Source organism: Sebastes umbrosus, chromosome 13 (assembly GCF_015220745.1).
Source record: "Sebastes umbrosus isolate fSebUmb1 chromosome 13, fSebUmb1.pri, whole genome shotgun sequence".
NCBI lineage: Eukaryota > Metazoa > Chordata > Actinopteri > Perciformes > Sebastidae > Sebastes > Sebastes umbrosus.
This window is the reverse complement of record NC_051281.1, coordinates 25439845-25460952: the sequence shown is the minus strand read 5'-3', so window position 1 is coordinate 25460952 and position 21108 is coordinate 25439845. Positions and strand designations below refer to the sequence as shown.

The following is a 21108-nucleotide window of genomic DNA, read 5'->3' as shown; positions in this document are numbered from 1 at the left end:
ATTTTGTTTGGTGATATTTACTGGAAGAAAGTTTGGTCCTTACCACAAAAGTTCCTTCTAATAAATAAGGTAAAAAAGGTGTGATGGGCACAGGCCACCCCTAGAATCTGTGGCCACCCCCACAAGTGCCACCCCCACCAGAGTCTGAATGTGATGTGTCTGATAAGCCTCATCAAACATTAATGATGATCTAATGCAGCTATTCTCAACCACTGGGCCGGGACCCACTGGTGGGCCTCAGAGCGCCACCTAGTGGGCCGCGAAGGTACTGTCAAATGGTTAGATTAACCTGCTATTCTGTATTTCAGAGGTTGTAGCGGGCTCAGTTTTAGAGCTAGAGTGAAGATACTGGTATACTAGTATGAAAGGAAAGGAGGCTAGGTCACCAACGCGTCTTATCTCGGGGGGTATAACTCGTGCGCAGTAAAATCTGGCCTGCACTCGCCGAAATTGAGCCAATCGCAACGCACGACCGCAGTTTTAGTTACACTGCGCATGCGTTATACCCCATATCCCAAGACCAGTGTCCCAGCCTCCTTCCTTAGGCCTTGACTGCAACCAGGAATAAACTGGGACACATTTAAAATGTTTACGATTAAAACTGTGTCAAGGGTCTAAATATTGTATATTTGTGACATCACAAATGGGCAGAAATCCTGACAGCCTGTTTCAAATACAGAGTTTCTGAATACGGGCTGTGTGTATTTCTCTGTGGATTGTGTGTTTCGATACTTTCACAGTATTTATATAGTATTTATATAGGGTATGAGTAGTACCCAAGGTCAGAAGGAAACATGGTGAGGCTGCTTTTAGCTGCTCAACTGTGGAACAAACTTCCAGATGAGATCAAAGATGCACCAACAGTGGCCACTTTCAAATCTACACTCAAGACCAAACTGTTCTCAGACGCTTTTCTTAATTTATCAAATGCTGCACTTTACTGTCTTTTGATTGTTTTTTATTATCCTTTTAATTTTTTTCTTTTAATTTATACTTTTATATTCTTTTATTCGTTTTTATCTTATGCACTTTGTGCTCTTTTATCTTGCTTTTATATATGTAAAGCACTTTAAATTGCCTTTGTGTATGAAATGTGCTATATAAATAAACTTGCCTTGCCTTAAGCCTGCTTTATAATAAAAAAAACGTGAAAATCTCACTTTTTTAATAATATGGGACCTTTAAGATAAGATAACCATGTTTAGCAGAGATAATGAAATTGCTTTATTTTTTTGGTGATCAATTTTGTATTGGTATTTAAGCATAATTATATAGGGTGGGGTTACAAATTGATAGATCACCAATAGAGTAAAAGAATATAATCACAAATGTCCATGTACTAATCAATACAAAATTGGCTAGCAGCTACAGAAAAAGAAAAGAAAAAAAACAAACAAACAGGAAGAAGAAAAATAACAACAAATTGCTTTATTGTATTTTTATAGTAATTGCCACACTCCAGTCCAGCAGGCGGCAGTAAGGACCTATAAACCGTGTCGAACAACAGCAAGGCCTATTGAAAGAGGATAGGTCACGGGTCTTAAACTGTCGGGTAATACGCATGCGCAGAGTAACCGGAGATGCAGGCCGTGCGTTGCCATTGGTTTAATTTCGGCAAGTGCAGACTGCGCATGTGTGATACCACAAGGACGAGATGATGACGCCTGATGTATCCATGGTTTTCACCCTCCTTAGCAACCGGTGAACGAACACAGAGAGTCAGAGGTCAGAGGTCAGAGGTGAAAGTGTAGTAGCAGCATGGTTGAACACGGGGATATCCGCGTGGTTCACCGAGGAGGCAGTAAAATAAACTCCAGCGAGCCTGTCATCACCAATGATTCAAGGTGAGAGTGTGTCTTCAGTCCGGTAATGTTTAATATTCAGTAGAAGATGTTATAAGTGTTTATCAGCCAGAGAGCAGCAGCCGGTGCTAGCTGTTAGCCGCTAGCATCAGAGCTGCTAGCTACCTGCTGCTGTTTACAAACTATCACCAGCTCGTCTCACCGACACGCTGGTGTTATTCGGTTAGCGGGGACTTAAATGACACACGTGCCATCAACACAGTGCAGTCTTCTGGTCCGTAAACTGTGTTTTGTTGTGTAAAAGCTGTGGTTTGTGTTGCTTTTTCCCATAAACCTCCTGAACTCTGACGTCTCCTCTGTCTGAGTTGAACACGTGCATGTAAATACTGTAAATCTACTGTTACGGATATGTGCACTAACATGTTGATCACTCTGTGCATACATTATATGATGCTGTGTAATAATTATATAATTATCTGACGGAGACTTTGTGCAATAATCTGGCAAAACTGTAATCTCATCAATATACATATTGTATTTTTATATTTTATATTGTATTACATTTGATATATATTTTGTTTATATCTATATTGCGCTATCTCTTTTTTTATCGTATTATCTTTTTTAGCACCTATGGGATTGTCACAATCTAATTTCGTTGTACTACACAATGACAATAAAGGGCTTGAATCTTGAATCTTGAATCTTGAATCTTGAATCTTGAATCTTGAATCTTGAATCTTGCTGCAGGTTCCTGCTGTGCGCCTCAGGAGAGTGTGTGAAGGTATTCAGCACCTCCACAGAGGAGTGTGTCCACGACCTGCGGGGGCACACCGACCTGGTGACAGGTGTGCTGCTCAAACCCTCCAACCACCTGCAGGTACATCTCATCATCTCATCACACAGTTTGTTAACGGGATGAGTGCTCTGACTTACTCAAATAGAAGTACAGTACTGTTCACTTTCCTTGAGGAGGACTTATTCTTCTTACTTGTGTTGAAAGCTACTCAAGTATAACCACAGTATAACTGAGGGGTCAGCAACCTGCGGCTCTTTAGCCCCTCTCCAGTGGCTCCCTGTGGATTTTAAAAAATGGATATGAATAACTGTTTTTTGTTCACATTTTTATTTATCATTGTTTTAGGTCTATGGAACGACGGTACGAAGGAGTATTAGGGCCACATTGAGGGAAAAAAATAAATCTGAGATTTCGAGAATAAAGTCATAGGTTTACGAGGAAAAAAATTGTAATATTATGAGAATAAAGTCACAATATTACGAGAATAAAGTCATAGGTTTACGGAAAAAAGTAATAATATTATGATAATAAAGTCAGAAGTTTACGAGAAAAAAAGTCGCAATATTATGAGAATAAAGTCATAATATTATAAAGAATTAATTTTACGTGTTATTTTCTTTTTTTCGTAATATAAAAAAAATATATCCTAAAGTTATGACATTATTCTCGTAATATTACAACTTTTTTTCTTGACATTACGACTATTTTCTCGTAATATTATTACTTTATTCTGGAAATCTCTGGGTTTTTTCCCCTCAATGTGACCCTGATACTCTGTAGTACATTTGCACTTTGGCCCTGACTGCATTAGACTTATATACTATATATTTAGACTATAGGCTGTGTTACCTTCGTCACAATGCTCAAATGTTTTGCGGCTCCAGACAGATTTTTTTTATTTATTTTTTTTGCCTAAAATAGCTCTTTTGATAGTAAAGGTTGCTGACCCCTGGTATAACCACATATGTGATTAACTTAAAGATTGATCACAATAATGAATGCATATTGCATGTTTATTTTAATGTACTTGTAGTTATAAGAGCCAGGGTGGTCTCCTGAATCTTATCTGTTCAATATAAATACAACTTACCAATCAGTCTCTCTCCAGTTTAGTGAGGATTTCCAGACAAGCACATTATTTTTGTTCCACAGATTCCCGGCTTGTTTTTTAGAATTCATCCATAGGCCTATAAAGGCATAATCACAATTTCCTAAAGCCCAAGGTGATATCCTCAAAAGGTTTTCTTTGTCTCGTCTTATATTTACAATTACATAACACAGAGAGCAGCGGCAAACTGTCGCAGAGAAGTGTCCCTTTGCTCGATATATGTTATGATTATTGTGAATCTATTACAATATTTCTGTTTATCGTCTAATTGATTAATTGACAAATCTTTTCAGCACTAACAAATAGTAATGATCCATCTGTGGAGAAAGACAAACTCAACTACAAATGTACTGTAAATGTGCTGCCAGAAATATGTCATTCACCTTGCGCTGCAACTACCACTGAGGACAAAAACTTTATATCATCTTCATTGTTTATACATATTTGCCTTTTAAGAGGTGTTGTTACTGCCACATATTTGTTGGCAGTGTAAGCAGTTTCATTGTAAACAACTTTTTACCATGTAATAAGAAGACCCAGCTGCTTGCTTAGGTTATTGTGATAATAATAATATATTCAGAAAGAGACACAGCTGTTGCGGTTTTCAGATGTACGTTTTTGGGATCAGTTACATATTCATAATGTTCATGCAAATATCTTCAAACCCTAGCAAATCCTGGATGGATAGATTAATAGAGATTGTTTTCCCTCTCTCAGTTTGAGGTAATCAATTTCTTCAATAAAGCATTTTTAAAGCATTAGAATATATTTAGAATGTTTTTTCTTTTGGCGTTATCCCTGGGGTTGTAAGTATGAAGCTGTTCCACAACTTGTAATTTTTAGCGGTTTTACTTTTCATATGTTTAGGAATATGTCCGGATCCAATGATTTTTCTCCCAATGCAAATTGAATTTTTGAGGTATGCCTCTTAGTAGCTATTACTTTACTGAAATAGGATATAGGTAGCTGCTGTTAATGTAAGGATTTTATTGTAACAGTCACTTCATCTCCTGTGATGACGTATTTCTGTTCTGTTGTAGGTCTACTCTTGCTCAGCAGATGGCACTGTCAGACTCTGGGACTTCACAGATGGCATCCTTATTAAGGTACAGCTTGATTCTTGAATTGTTTTCGCTGCAGTCTATGCAGACAGTGTGGCTCATCCAAATCTCTGTACATTTTTTATCTGTTCAAAATGTACTTTAAGGGAGTTTTGTCAAGTATTTAATACTCTTATCAACATGGGAGGGGGGAAATATGCTGCTTTATGCAAATGTATATACAGTATATATATATATATATATATATATATATATATATATATATATTTATCGGAAATCAATTAACAACACAAAACAATGACAAATATTGTCCAGAAACCCTCACAGGTACTGCATTTAGCATAAAAAATATGCTCAAAACTATAACATGGCAAACTCAAGCCCAACAGACAACAACAGCTGTCAGTGTGTCAGTGTGCTGATTTGACTAGGATTTTTCCCCAAACTGCATGTGATTACCATAAAGCGGGCATGTCTGTAAAGGGGAGACTTGTGGGTACCCATAGAACCCATTTTTTCTTGCATATTTTGAGGTCAGAGGTCAAGGGACTCCTTTTGAAAATGGCCATGCCAGTTTTTCCTCGCCAAAATTTACTGCAAGTTCAGAGTGTTATTTAACCTCCATCCTGACAAGCTAGTATGACATGGTTGATACCAATGGATTCCGTAGGTTTTCTAGTTTCATATGATACCAGTATTAGGGGCGTTAAAACAAATTTGCGTATAACGTATTATCACCTTAACTTTGACAGCCTTAGTTAATTGTCACAGTTTACCTGTATACACACTCCAGCTTAGTGTGGATCCCACTTGATGCACAGTGGCACAGTAGTGAAGGACTAGTGGGCTGAGATCACTTTGACAAAGAGCCTGTGCTTCTCTGATGTCTGACAGCCATGTGTAACAGCTGTGTGTTCTCTTCCAGACTTATGTCATTGGACACCCAGTTTACTCCATCTACGCATCTGCAAACCATGAAGGAGTCTTCTTTATCGTTACTCCCATGCTAAGTGACAAACGATCTGGTAAGTTTGACATCTTTTCTAATTGTGCTCATGGCCTGGGTGTGATGCCTGAGCTGTCTCAGTATCCAATAGACACCTTGTGTGCTTTGGCAAATGTGACTTCAGTCTAAACCCAAAACCTTAGCAATTAGTACGGTCTCGACCTGCTCTATATGAAAAGCAGCTTACGATAACTTCTGTTACGATTTGATGTGATATCAAATTAAATTGAATTGAATTGAAAATGAGGAGAGTGATCAATTAATGCTGAAATGGTACCAAACTGCAGAACCAGGCTAGCAGGAATGCCAGCAGTCTTTATGAAGCTTCACACCACTACTTACAGCAACATATCATTCGAATGTAAAGCAGTGGTTTTGTTGCTTTTAGTGGCAATAAATTAAAATTTCTGAATAAATCTCACCAGAATTTGCCATACTGAGGTGTGTTAAAGCTTCTATATGTAGAATATGTATTTGTTTGTAGACAAATTAGACAATCTGGGTGAAAATTGTTGCAGTCCATTCTTTCAGCCCATTAATTTCAGTGTCAGCAGGTCAGACCAGGATGCGCATTGGGGTATACACATGCATAGCTGTCTTTTTTTCTTTCTACTTCCACTTGAAGTCGCTGGTCACAGAAAATATAAAATCATTCTCATGGGGGCTTTAACGTGTGTGAAGTAGAATTTGGGTAAGAGGTCACTGGGTAAGAATGTGTAGCATGCTGATGTTTGACACAGTGTGTGTGTATGTGTGTGTGCAGAGTTGTTCCAGCTGGTTGCGGTACATCTTCCGCAGAGCGGAGATCAGCTGGTGGAGACCCGAGAGCTTTCTGCTGTGCTCAGCGACGTCAGCTCCAACTCAGCGGCCATCGTCTTCGGCAGAGGGGTACATACACCACCGCTACTGTTACCAACACAACATCTGGATTAGTTACATTCCCCACTTGCTGACATATCAGAGGGATATCTGAGAGCTTGTTGACTTTATCAGACTTTTCTGCTGTGGCAAAAATAAAATTATATAGGAGACGATATATATTTGGACCATGTGTTCAAATTGTGTCTTCAAAAACTCCAATAGACCCCAGTGGATGCGATGAGTCACTATCAAATGAACTTCAGATAAAGATTTTTACCCCTTTTTTAAATTGGATGTATAGCGTTTACAATTATTAACTTTTATGAGTACAATCCGCTTCAAATTGACACCAGCATTTACTCCAGAACAGGTTTCAAATACAGAACCTTGGTCAGCCTTCCTGCATGTATGTGTTAATAACCAAAGGTGTTCTTCCTCACAGGGGGAATATATTGCTTCAGCTAAAGGTTTGCATCTGGATGTCTACTTCTTCAAGAAGCAGAAGTCATACAGGTGAGCCGCCGTGTGCAATGCTTCAATTAGCACTCAGTGTGATCTATTTTATTGAGGGTGGAAAATGAATTAAAGATGATCACTTCACACATTTTATTTCAAATTGTCAAGTACAATCACAAACCATTCACAGCTTTAGATTGCAAATGCCACAAAAACAATTAATTTTTCTATCTGGACACAAAATGATGTAGAAATCAAGAATAAAGTTATCATATGTGTTAAAGGTCATGAACCATAAAACCCATGATGTTCACAAACCTACATTTTCCTACAAATCACGAGGATGTTCAATAACACCGTATGTCTGTCCTTGTGTGGGTTATTATTAGGTTCTCCCTCAAAGAAGACAACAAGAAGGGAGGCAAGAACACATTCACGTGTGTCGCCTGTCATCCAAAAGATGACTGCATTGCCACCGGGCATGAAGACGGCAAGATTCGCTTGTGGTGAGAATGACCAAATGACCTTGAAGCATATACACTCACATCCAGGTTTTTTGATTATTTTGAACAATATTTTAGTCGAAACATCTGCCGCACACTTGTGTTGTATGTATTTTCCTAATAGCTGCTCCAGTGAACTCCACTCTCTTAGCATGATGGGGAAACAAACTTTGTCTCTTCCTACTCTAAATTTACCTTTCACAATATTTCCTTGATTATTACATAATTTTGTTCTCTGCAGTGTGTGTTTTATAAGGTGTATGAATGTAGAACCTTTTTTTTTTTTTTTACATCACTGTTTATCCATTCAGGAGAAACTTCAACCACAAGAAGGAGTACACATACTCCACCCTGCACTGGCACCACAGTGCTGTCGGCTCACTGTGCTTCACCCCAGAAGGTACGCACACGTCATTACCTGTTTTATGATTTCTTTCTCTTTCTCCATCTATTTCAGACGAGATTATTCCTCTCAATCAAGAGAGATTCTAATCTAGAGATTTTGTCTTGTTTAAAAATTTTATTTTGTGCTAGAATGACCAAATTAGCTCAGGGTTTGTTTTGCTTTAAAGGGACCATTCACCCCAAAATCATAAATACATATTGTCCCTCTTACCTGTAGTGCTATTTATCAATCTAGATTGTTTTGGTGCGAGTTGCCGGGTGTTGGAGATATCGGCCGTAGAGATGTCAGACTCCAATAATAGAACTAGATGGCACTCGGCTTGTGGTGCTCAAAGCGGCAAGAAATACATTTGGAAAACTCAACAGCGATGTCTCTTTCTAGAAATCATGACCCGGTTACTCAAGATAATCCACAGACCTTGTTGTGAGCCGTTTCTTGTTGGAACTATTTTGTCTCTACCGAGCTACACCTGTCAACCGTGTCACTGCGTAGAAGGAATCGAGCATCTTCTACTCATGGACGAGAGGCTCGTGTTTATAGTTTATAGCTAACTGATACAGCTAGCTCATCTAGCACCACTGAGCTAGGTAACGTTACAGCTTAGCCAATTTGGGCGCCATTAATGTTTACGTCTAGCGCTGTCACGAGCACGAGCCTCTCGTCCATGAGTAGATGCACGCTTCCGGTTTGACTCGTCATTTTTATGTCTACAGGAGCGCTATTTATACAAATTAATAACAAAACAAATATGTAGTTACTTAATGTGAAAAATAAAATTTTACATTCTTCAAAGTATATTCTTCTTATTTTCTTTATATTCTTATATTCTTCCATGCTTCTTAAGATATGGCTCTCACAGTATTTTTTGGCACTTTGAGCCCCACAAGCCGAGTGCCCTCTAGTTCCATTATATTGGAGAGAAGACAGACAACTCTACGGTCGATATCTCCAACACCCGGCAACTCACATCAAAACAATCTAGATTGATAAATAGTACTAAAGGTAAGAGGGAAAATATGAGTTTTTGATTTTGGGGTGAACTGTCCCTTTAAGAAGAATGCATGCCTGCCCTGTTCCTGCCTCTGTATGTATTTCGGTTTTGTTTTACCAGGCACCAACCTGTTGAGTGGAGGCTTGGAGTCCGTGCTCGTACAATGGCGATACAACCAAGAGAGCCAGCGGGACTTCCTGCCCCGCTTGGGTTCTGCCATCACACACATCGCTGTTTCACCTGATGGAGCACTGTTCTGTACATCACACAGTGATAACAGTAAGGAGCTGTAACCTGTATTACACACTCAGATGAAACCCAATGAGCAACAAGCTGTAATAGTAGACATAGCGTTTTTAAAGCCAGCGTCTAGTGGCCACTAGCGGTACTACATCATTAATGCCCTATGGTTGCCACTTGGTTTGAACCCTGCAGGCTTTACATTTGACAGCACATTTTGCTCCTAAGAGCTCACATCTGTGTCCTTGACTGATAGATCAGAAAGGCAACACTGTAAAATGTGTAGATAGAATTGTTTGAGAGATATCGGTATGAAAGGAAGGCTGTGGTAACCGATTTGTCTCTTCTTGTTTCAGAGATTACGATCATCCAGAGTTGTGTTAAAGTATCAGCAGTCATTCAGGGCCTGGTCAAAGGTGAGTACAGACTGTAGTTGGCAACAGCACGTACATCGATCATAAACACGCTGTATGGGTTCATAGATAATAAACATATCTAAATTCTTCACAGTTCTTGGAAAGCGATCTTGCTTCAAAGGAAGACCTTGCCCATTATAGAAAATAACTATCTCAATTTCAAAACATTATCCCTGTTAGGATTATTGTGGTGTCAGAATGAAATTACCTTGTTACCAAGTCTTTTATGTCATATTTAACCAGAAATAACTTCTCTTGTATTATATCTCGTATTTTTTTTGGGCTGTCAATCGATTAAAATATTTAATCGCACATTTTTTTATCTGTTCAAAATGTACCTTAAAGGGAGATTTGTCAAATATTTAATACTCAAATATGCAAATATGCTGCTTTATGCAAATATATGTATATATTTATTATTGGAAATCAGTTAACAACACAAAACAATGACAAATATTGTCCATAAACCCTCACAGGTACTGCATTTAGCATAAAAAATATGCTCAAATCATAACATGGCGAACTGCAGCCCAACAGGCAACAACAGCTGTCAGTGTGTCAGTGTGCTGACTTGACTATGACTTGCCCCAAACTGCATGAGATTATCATAAAGTGGGCATGTCTGTAAAGGGGAGACTCGTGGGTACCCATAGAACCCATTTTCATTCACATATCTTGAGGTCAGAGGTCAAGGGACCCCTTTGAAAATGGTGGATCTTTTGTAGTTGCATCACTCTGTATCAGTGTGCTAAAATATTAATTATATCCTGTAAAACCATCAGGAGCAATTCTGCCTCACTGTCACTCGCATCAAACCTTTCTTTCTTCATATGACATATCAAAAAGAGAAATAAACTAGGTTTGAATCTACCAGGTTCCTCTGTGCACGGAAAAGGAGCAATTGACTTTTTTCTTTTCTTTCTTTTTTTTGTCCCGGTGCAGGAGAAAGTGTCAGGACAGACTTGATGGTGGACCCACGCAGCAAATCCCTGGTGCTGAACGGGAAACCAGGCCACCTGCAGTTTTACTCCCTCCAAAGAGACAAACTGCTGTACAACGTAAGCACTCTGCTTTATAAACCGAGCCAAAGATGGCACACATAAGCCAGACCAAGTTAGTTTGTGGATACTTTTTGGAGGCTTTCATGGACATAACATGCTATTTCAGATAAATATTGTTATGAGTACTTGGAGACAACGTATTTTGATTACAAACAGAAGACAGAATGTTCAAACACAAATTTCTTCTGATCCACAGCCTCGCTAATAACAATGATGTATCCTTGGTGGGAATTTTCCGTGATAACCAAATGCTGAGGTCTTTTATCATCTATGTTTCCCACAGCTGGACATAGTGCAGCAGGAGTACATCTATGAGTCGGGCTTGGATCAGTTTGAGGTGGTCAAGGCGGCCTTTGATGCCTCTGGCAACTGGCTGGCAACAGTGGAAGAAAGAAAACAGAAAGTTGCTGAGCTGGAGCTTAACTTGAAACTGTGGGCATTTGATGAACAAACACAGAGGTACATACGTCTAAACAATATTTAATATGTCTATTAGGGCTGTCAAAGTTAACGTGATGGTAACGTGTTGATGCAAATTAGTTTCATCGCCACTAATTTCTTTAACGCATTAATGCAATTGATCTTTTGGAGGTTGTAGCTCAGTTTTAAAGCTACAGTGGAGATACTCGCATCATAAGAAACTAAAAAACTTGAAGAATCCATTGGTACCAACCATACTAGCTCACACTAGCTTGTCTCGAAGCAGGCTAGATAGAGCTCCAAACTTTAAAACGGGCATATTTTTTTCTTACCACAACCCTGTACCATGCTTACTGTATCACCTGCAGTTTTGTGCTGAACACGACCATCTCGGCCCCCCACGAGGACCGGATTACAGCCATGTGTTTCTGCCACGCCACCGACAGCCAGACCACCATGCTGGTTTCCATCAGCAAGGACGGACACTTCAAAGCCTGGCAGCTGACCCCACCAGCCCACACAGACGGTAAGCAGTCTAGACCGTATAACCGTACATTCCCACCCCAGTCCCGCTGGCTCTCTTTGGTTGTATCGCCACTGGACGAGCACCGACTCCAAGCCTCCACTCAACAGGTTGGTGCCCGGTAAAACAAAACCGAAATAGATACAGAGGCATGGCCAGGGCAGGCATGCATTCTTCTTAAAGGGACAGTTCACCCCAGAATCAAAAACACATATTTTCCCTCTTACCTGTAGTACTATTTATCAATCTAGATTGTTTTGGTGCGAGTTGCCGGGTGTTGGAGATATCGACTGTAGAGATGTCTGCCTTCTCTCCAATATAATGGAACTAGAGGGCGCGTATAATAAATATATACATACATTTGCATAAAGCAGCATATTTGTCCACTCCCATGTTGATAAGAGTATTAAATACTTGACAAATCTCCCTTTAAGGTACATTTTGAACAGATAAAAAAACATGTGATTAATTGCGATTAAATATGGACAATCATGGGATTAGATAATTTAATCGATTGACAGCCCTAGTGGTAATATTTACCATGCTCTCACTTTAACTTGCTGTCTTTCTCTGTTGCTGTATCTTTTGACTTCTGATTCTTTGTGTGCATCTCCAACAACTATGTATTCTTTATGAGTTAATTCCCACTTAAGAGAATGCAGAGCTCTGTGAGATTTGTCCTCATTCATAGTGTTTGATTAGTTAACATGTAATTTATCATTTTGGTGCATTTTCAAAAAAGCTTCAAACATGAAAACATGACCGCACATTACAGGCTGTATGCAAAAAATATCATAACATTTTCTGTCTCTAACATTTTTCTTTTGTCTCAATGAAAAACACCTTAAGGTCAATGTATAGGTCATCCTTTTAAACGAATACTTGAGCAAGGAATTGTCATTACCTTTTAATCATATGTTACTAACTACCAGCCCAAACAGACCAAATCACCTCTTGGAAGTTGAAAATGTGCACACATATCACATCTCTCCATATCGTATCACTAATCCAACACTCTCTTTGTCCGTCTCCCTCTCTCCTTCCTCTTGAATGTGCCAGCAGATGAAGGTCCTTCCTGGTCGTGTGATTTTGTCGGAGACTATCGCGGCCTGGTGCCCGAGTGCTGCTGTTTCTCAGCCGATGGCTCTCTGCTGGCCGTCAGCTTTCAGGAGGTGGTGACTGTGTGGAGCCCGGCTTCCTGGGAGCTCCTGACTACTCTGTCCCAGCCACCCAAAGCTATCAGGTCAGAGCATTAACATTCACTCAAATACCCACACATTCACCAGGGAGGGTGTTGAATACTCAATACTTGTAGCACTGAACTTGATGCTGGTAACATATTTTCACCGGTATCTAAAAATTCACTAACTTTTTAGGGCTACTACTTAAAGAAATCAAAAAAAAAAAGATGTGCCAAACACATAAGGAACTCCTTTAGCAAAGAGGGACAGTTGTCGTAAGAAAGCTTATGTCAGTCCATTCTCTTCCACTTATTTGAGGCCGGGTCGTGGGGGCAGCGGGCTTAGCAGGGCATTCCAGGTATCCCTCTCCTCAGCAACATTTTCAGCTCTTCCTGGGGGACCCAGAGGCCACCCCAGGACAGACGAGATATATAATCTCTCCAGCGTGTTCTGGTTCTACCCCGAGGCCTCTTAATAGTTGGACGTGCCCGGAAAACCTATAAAGGGAGGCATCCAGGAGGATCCTGATCAGATGCCTGAACCACCTCAGCTGGCCCCTTTCGACGCGAAGGAGCAGCAGCTCCACTCCGAGCTCCCTCCGGATATCTGAACTCCTCATCCTCTCTCTAAGGCTGAGCCCAGCCACCCTACGAAGGAAACTCATTTCGGCCACTAGTATCCGCGATCTCATTCTTTCAGTCACACTACCCAAAGCTCATGACCATCGGTGAGGGTTGGAACGTAGATGGACTGGTAAATCGAAAGCTTTGCCTTCCAGCTCAGCTCCCTCTTCACCACAACGGTCCGGTACAGCGCCCACATAACTGCGGACGCCGCACTGAACCACCTGTCCATCTCCTGCTCCATTTTACTCTCACTTCGTGACTAAGACCTCGAGATACTTAAACTCACTCGCTTGGGGCTGTGAATCACTCCCAACCCGGAGGGCGCAATCCACCGTTTTCCGGCAGAGAACCATGGCCTCAGACTTGGAGGTACTGACTCTCATCCCGACCGCTTCACACTCGGCTGCAATCCGCCCCAGTGCATGCTGAAGGTCACGGTCTGATGGAGCCAACAGAACCACATCATCTGCAAAGAACAGAGACCCAATTCTGATGTCCCTGAACCAGACACTCTCTTCCCCCCGGCTGCGCCTTGAGATCCTGTCCATGAAAATCACAAATCGGATCAGTGACAAGGGACAATCTTGGCGGAGGCCAACACCCATCGGAGACGTGTTTGACTCCGTGCCGAGAATACGGACGCAGCTCTCACTTTGGGTATGTGAGGTACCGGGGTCGTTGTTACAAGCCATCCGGTCCTTGTATAACCAAAGTACCCCCCACACGGTTGTAAGCCTTTTCCAAGTCCACAAAAGACATGTAGACTGATTGAGCAAACTCCCATGACCCCTCCAACAGCCTCGCAAGGGTAAAAAGCTGGTCCACAGCCAGGACAGAATCCACATTGTTCCTCCTGGATCTGAGGTTCGACAATCAGTTAATAAGTGCAGACTGGAAACACTGGGGCTCACATTCAGAAAAAAGGACATACATGTGACAACACACACACACACACACACACACACACACACACACACACACACACACACACACACACACACACACAATCACTAAGCAACCAGCTGTTTTAGAGTTTGGCTCTTTGCCATTGAGGCTCCTCAGCGGTGGACGTCTTTGAACAGTTAAATGACCTTTTTACCACACTGGCTGAAGTCCAGAGCGTCGTTTCTCACAGCAGACGGGCGATATAACCGCCCGAGAAAAATAAGTGCTGTCAGCCAGCGGAACACAGGGACAGGCTGCAGTTTCGCAACGTTGCTCGAGTCTCAGAAATGTTGGCAGATGTCCCCCCGCCCCCCCCACTCAAGAAGGGGCCCTCAGGTCACTGAGGACACAAAACTACTGTTGCTAGTTTCTGTGCCACTTCTCTGAAATAAGCCCAGAACATTGACTCAGCGACATATCATGAGAAACTCCCCTTTTCAGTGCTTGTGCACATACATTTGTATATCTGGAGTTCCTACCAACCCACAGACTGTGAAATAAGACGACACAATCAGTTTATTGTGGTCTGTCTAGATCAGAAAACATGTGATTCAACAAGCCATTCAGATTTGGCTCCCCTTCCTATGTCACATGCAGGCTCATTAGAATATACCCCTCAGCTTGAGAACTACCTTTGCAAAGGTGCTCCATATTTTTCTCACAGACTGGGCTTTTTCTTAAAAAGACAGGTGCCAAAATGGAGTGTTTCAGACAGGTGAATACATGTATATTCAGACAGACAGGATGAGAAAAATAATGTCTTTTTTGAACATTAAAGCATGTAAACATGTTCTAGTAGAAACCCAAAATACAAAGTATGAACCTGGAAATGAGCATAAGCATATTTGCAAGACAAACAAGCAGAGACATGACTTGCAGGGAACCAGCTGAAAGAAACATTTAACTGTCAATAAACCTTTAAAAACAATTAAAGAAACTATTAAAGGCATCACAGTGAACAGCACTAGAGAAGGTCTCTTGTTAATTAGTGGGGGCGGGCAGACACTTAGTTCTGTTCTACACAAATGCAAACTAGTCTGAACTAATAATTCATAACAGATGAACTGTTTGAAAAGCTCAATCATACCCAGAAAGCAGACATTTCCTGTGTAATTTGGGAGCTGAAAGGGAATTTGTGCGTAATAAGACTTCAAAGTTGGAGGGAGGGAAACAGGAAAACTTTAACGGTCAGCTGTTTTGACAGCTGCCCGGTACCCCTTACAGTACATAACTACCACCTATGGATGTGCAGAGCTGGGTCAATTACTTGACCTCTAACCTCAACAACTCGACTTCTTTACATGCAACTTGAGAAATGAATAACTTATGGTTGTCTTCCAGAGGGCTGAAATAGACACAGTTCACCTGACAAAAGTATTTATTTTATCAAGAGAAGAAATGAATATATTTGCATATGAATGTCACAGACCTCTCTTTAAATTAAATGTACTAGTCTGAAAGGTTGGCCATTATTGACATTTTGTGGGTGTTTGGTTCTTGGTGGGTGTTCAGACCCGGCTTGCGTGTTCCTATTTGAAGCTCCCAAAGCGGAAAACTCCTCAAAAGCTAATCCTGTGAAATATGTGTGGTGTGAGGAGCTGGTTGGTTGGGGGGGGGGTGCACTTGGAATTCTTTCTAGTCACAGGGAAAAAAAGGGAACTGTTTTTTCCTCCACCAGGGATCTTTGTTTTGGGCGACTAAGCTGTTCCAAGTATCTGCTGGGAACCACCGCCAACAACCTGCTCTGCTGCTGGAACCTCCTCACCTGCTCATGTAAGGCTGCATGTGTAGTGTGCACGTCAACATTTCCATTTTTCAGCTGAATGCATTTGTTGAAGTTGACTTTAGTTTTCTTCATATCTAACGATACCTTCCTGTTGCCTCTCTCTGCCTCTCCCACTATCTCCTCTCCTCTGTGGCAGTGGAGTGGAGCACCTCGATGGACATCAGCCTGCTGCTGGCTGACCCCCTCACCGAGAACATGGCCGCCTTCTGCTGTCAGGCTGGATGCACCGACTGTAAGCTCTAAACTGGGTGGCCAAAAGTTTTAATGTTTCCAAGTTGTAATCGCATCTCAAAGCACATGGAAAACATTTATTTTAAAGCTGTCAAAAGTTAACACGATCATAACGCGTTAAACGCAAATCCGTTTTAATGCCACTAATTTCTTTAACGCATTAACGCAATCGATCTTTCAGAGGTTGTACCGGGCTCAGTTTTAAAGCTAGAGTGAAGACACTGCTATGATGTGAAACCTGAGGGATCCATTTGTACCAGCCATGTCATACTAGCTTGTCGTGAAGGAGGCTGAATAACTCAATAATGGTTTTCTTTCTTCCTCTATTTCAGTGTTTGTGTTTAAGCCCAGCGAGCCTCGGCCAGTGTTCTCCCATAAGGCCGTGTGCTCGGGGAAGGTGACTCGTGCTGTTTTTGCCCCGAGGGAGGAGATGCTGGAGAGCTGTGAGGAGAGCAGCCAGTGGCTCAACCGCTCCCAGCTGTACTTCCTCACTCAGCACATGGTAAACCATCAGAAACACATGTTTACATTGCAGTGAAAAGGACCTTTCTTTTTAAATTACCTTCTGTGTGCTAGTATTGTGTTCATGCTGTTGGCTGATGTGGACTCTCCTCTGCAGGACCTCATGACATTCACCACTAAGGCAGAGGAAGACAGACTGATGGCATCCAGCAAACAGGTACAGCCACCACAGCTCAGCATCAAATGGTTTCACACATTTTTGGCCTGCTACTCAAAAACCTCAGGATGGTGCATACTGAGCATGTTTAGAGCAGGTTTTCTCAGCTCAGTTCTTCATGCTTGGCAGTCTGAACATAACAAAACTAATACAATGGAATTCTTCTGGAATGAACACAGGGTGATGGAGAAGAGCTAGTTCATTAGCTTAGCTAAAGTTACAGAAGCTCATTTATTAATGAGCCCTCTGTGGATTTATGTAGCCTTTGTTTACAAGTTTTAACTACATACCCCCTCTGTTTCTCTCATCTTTAGTGTCTTTCTTACGACGATGTATTAGGGCCATTGTAGATAAAAAAAACAAAATAAAAGGGAGCCGGGGGAGGGGGTAATATTCAGAGGAAAAACTCAGAATCTCCGAGATGAAAGTAAATCAATTTACGAGAAAAAAACTTGGATATTCTTTGAGATTAAAGTGGTAAATTTACAAGAAAAACTCACAGCAACCTGGGGTTCAGCGTCTCGCTCAAGGACACTTCGATATGCGCACATGAGGAGCCGGGGATCGAACCGCCAACCTTGCGGTTAAGGGATGACCCACTGAGCTACAGCCGTCCCAGTTTTAGTGTTGCCTGTGCTGAAATAAGAAATACGCCTTTTGTGTATTCAAAGATAGACGTTGTTGGTCTATACTTTCCCGTAACTTCTATAATATTAATACTTAAGAAAAGAACATATTAAGAACATAAAAGAAAATGTGGCTAATTTGTGAGTTTTTTCTCATAAATGTATGACTTTTGATCTTGGAAATTCAGATTTTTTTAAATTTATTTTTTCTGGGAATATTCCCCCCTCCCCTCTTACCTACAATGGCCCTAATACAGCGTCCTACTTTCTCCACTTTCTATCAAATAAAAACATGAATGCTGAAGATTTCCCTCTGTCCCACCACTGTTGACATTGTGATTTGTTTCCCCCCCTTAAAGCTTGTAATCGATGACAGTGTTGCCATGACACCGTTCTACCTGTTGCTGGGGAAACACCGGCAACAGGAAAATGAAGACCCGCTGAGCAGCCTGTCTGCTGAGAGGACACCTCTACCACAGGGCTCTGTCGCTATCAGAGAGGTCAGTAGTTCGGCCCTGCGTGGATTATGTCCACTTTGTGTTTGTGATTCTCAAATATGCATTAAAGCCTGTTTTTTTTTTTTTTTTTCTTGACAGCTTCTGCAGACCCCGGCCCACGTCTTGCCATCTACCTCTTTCCTCTGCTCAATGTTTGTACAGTCTCTGCTCATCTCCGTGACAGAAGCCAGGTCAGTAGTCTGAAAACCTTGTCCAAATTATCTTCAATAATCAGCCAATAAAACCTTGAAACCTAGTAGTCATAATGATAATTTGTGCCTTTTTAGTATGTTAATATTGGTTGAGGGGGGAAATGGGACCATATTTTTGACGCCTCACTAACTTCATCACTGTGGGTCTGATAATGTTAGCGTGAGTTGACAAAACAGCTGCTGGAATTCAGGCTTCACGTGATTCAGCAACTTAAGACCCTGGTTAAAATAGTGCAGACAGGAAAATGTGGACTCCCTTGTTTATCTCTGAAAATATGCGGAGTCACGGTAACATTTTTTTCATTTCCATTTGTGCTCTCGTGACCGCAGGGAGGAAAACAAACACGCAGAGGAGGAAATGGAGAGCGAGAAAGAGGAAGAGGATTCAGAGGGGGAAATGGAATCCAGCACCCCGAGACCAGAGCAGGCGTCACTGGGCGGCCAGGCGGCAGAGTCGACAGCCCCCGCTCTGACCAAAGCCCAGGTTAGGGAACTGAGGAGGGTGAAGAAACTTGACCACAGCTGGCTCACAGATCTCCTGCACCCTTGAACACGACCCTGTACAAAGACACTCACACAGAAACGGCGCCTATAGAAAGTTTTTTATTAATTTTACGCCATTAAATCAGAATGGATTTCTTCTGGAAAAAGAAAAAAACAATGTCAAAGGGGCAAAACAGAAAATATTTGATTGCATAACTATCCACTCCTTAAGCAGCAATTCCAACCTTGAGTCAAGTTTGTATCGGGTTACACATTTAAAGAATAAAAAAATAAAAAATGTTCTCAGTGAAACTGCTGAGGCTCGTGTGAACAGCAGGTTTCAAGTCTTGCCATGAACTCTGGACTGCATTGAGGTCTGGATTCTGACTCCAGAATATTAACATCAGTATTTAGTGCCATGTCTGTTTTAGCTTTGACTGCATGTTTGTGGTTGTTTGTAGTCTTGTTGGAAAATAAGTCTTTTCCCAAGTCACAGTTCTCTTACAGACTGCAGTAAGTTGATTTCTCTGTATTCCGCTTCAGTTCCAGGGCTTCAAATATCAAATTTGCAACATGCTAGCTGTCCCCTTTCTCTTCTTGTGACACTTCATAGACCAACACTATACAAACCACACACAAGCATGCAAGAGCTCTATAAGCGGTTACAGATAATGGATGGATGGATATGTGTTTTTTTCAGCAATTCATAATTTCTTTTCTCACATTAGCTGAGCTATTCCACAATCTTTCCCTGTTTGGGAATCACTGATCTTCACGATGTAGTTTTGGACAGGATATTAAATAACATCCACCTGGGTGTGCCACACATAGCTTTATTTAACTGCCATGCCTTGATTAAAATAGACTGGCTGCACCAGTGGTGATTTTGTTCTGTCACAGTAAAGGGATTGAATACTTATGCAATCATTTATTTTGGTCCATTTCTGGAGTGATTTTTTTTTTATTGCACATTAAAGTATTTTAGTTTTTTATTGATCAATGTAAAAAAAAAAAAAAAAAAAAAAGATGGGATCCACTGTGATTCAATGTAAAAACCAGAAAAAGGCCAAGGGTGTGGCAAAAACCTTCTATAGGCGCTGTATGCATGCACACACATTTTTCTATACTTCTATAAATTTAATAAAACAATGTCAGCCTTTCTTAAAGCTTCCTGCCTCCATGATTTTGCCTCGTCCCTCACCTTTTTACACAACAGCAGTGTGTCTTCCAGAGTCCAAACTCGTTGCAGGCTTTTTCCATTGTCAGAATTGCGTGATGTAATTCAGTGACGGTTATATGTGTAGATGACGTTTCTCACGTTGTTGTATAAGCAGGTGAACTATGAAACACAACTAGTCAGACTGTTGCTTTCAAAAATAATTAGGATTAAGAAATGAGGCAAAAATTCACAAAATACAGAATGATTACATGTTTGAGTGGATGCCTAATAATGCAACCCGTGATATTTCATATTACAGCTTCTTGTTGGGCTCTTGTAAATCTTCGACATAAACTTTTCTAGTGTGACCGGAACCTTGGAAAAGTCCCATTATTGGTGCTGTAAAGTCAGGTCGGACTCAGCAGATTCTTGAGCAACGAATCTCGAAGTCCTGAGTAAGCTGTCTCAGAAGGAGAAGGTCACGTTTTGTTCCCAGGGTTGAATAGGACCGTGCACTTTCATCTCAGCATTTTCAGTTCCTTTCTCTATCAGGTGCTTCTACCCAGAGGACAGATCCATCATGCCCTGTCGTGAACTCTGCGTTTGACCGATATTGAGCTTTTATGATCAAACCGGTTCACCCTTTATGTCCTTATCGAGATCCAAACTGCTTATCTGTCACTTTTATTGACCTCATATGAACTGGAATTGTAGAGCGGATCCAGTAAATAAAAAAAAAGAAATAAAAACACAACAAGCCCTATCTGATTCTTCATAGTAAACTTTACTTTCTCTGAAATGTACGCTAGGATAAAAAAAGAAAAACTGTAATTCACTTTGACATCTATATATAATCATAATATATATATAAAACAAATAAATATGAAATACATATAAAACTTAGAGGGACCTTATAGTGTTCTTTTAAACAAAACCAATGCAACAAAGACTAAGTCTGAAAATCAGCTCCGAGGTTCAGACTCTGTGTATAATATATTGTGGCGGTACTGAGTTCCCCAGACTTTAGTTG

General features: G+C 41.0%; 1 protein-coding gene across 2 annotated transcripts; it reads left to right on the top strand.

The window, feature by feature from the left end:
• Positions 1-1687: 1687 nt before the first annotated feature.
• wdr75 (WD repeat domain 75) lies at positions 1688-20083 on the top strand. 2 transcript variants are annotated; one of them, XM_037789781.1, is made up of 21 exons: positions 1688-1844; positions 2553-2682; positions 4750-4815; positions 5696-5795; positions 6540-6664; positions 7080-7150; positions 7483-7599; positions 7908-7996; positions 9114-9272; positions 9590-9649; positions 10592-10707; positions 10994-11169; positions 11499-11656; positions 12713-12896; positions 16084-16178; positions 16328-16423; positions 16755-16924; positions 17042-17101; positions 18087-18227; positions 18324-18415; positions 18767-20083. In XM_037789781.1, exons 1-21 carry the CDS (start codon positions 1759-1761, stop codon positions 18984-18986), a joined length of 2511 nt encoding a protein of 836 aa, XP_037645709.1. In that variant the 5' UTR covers positions 1688-1758; the 3' UTR covers positions 18987-20083. The 2 variants fall into 2 exon arrangements, with proteins under 2 accessions (XP_037645709.1, XP_037645710.1); XM_037789782.1 differs by having other exon boundaries at positions 1689-1844; positions 12716-12896.
• The last annotated feature ends 1025 nt before the right edge of the window (positions 20084-21108 follow it).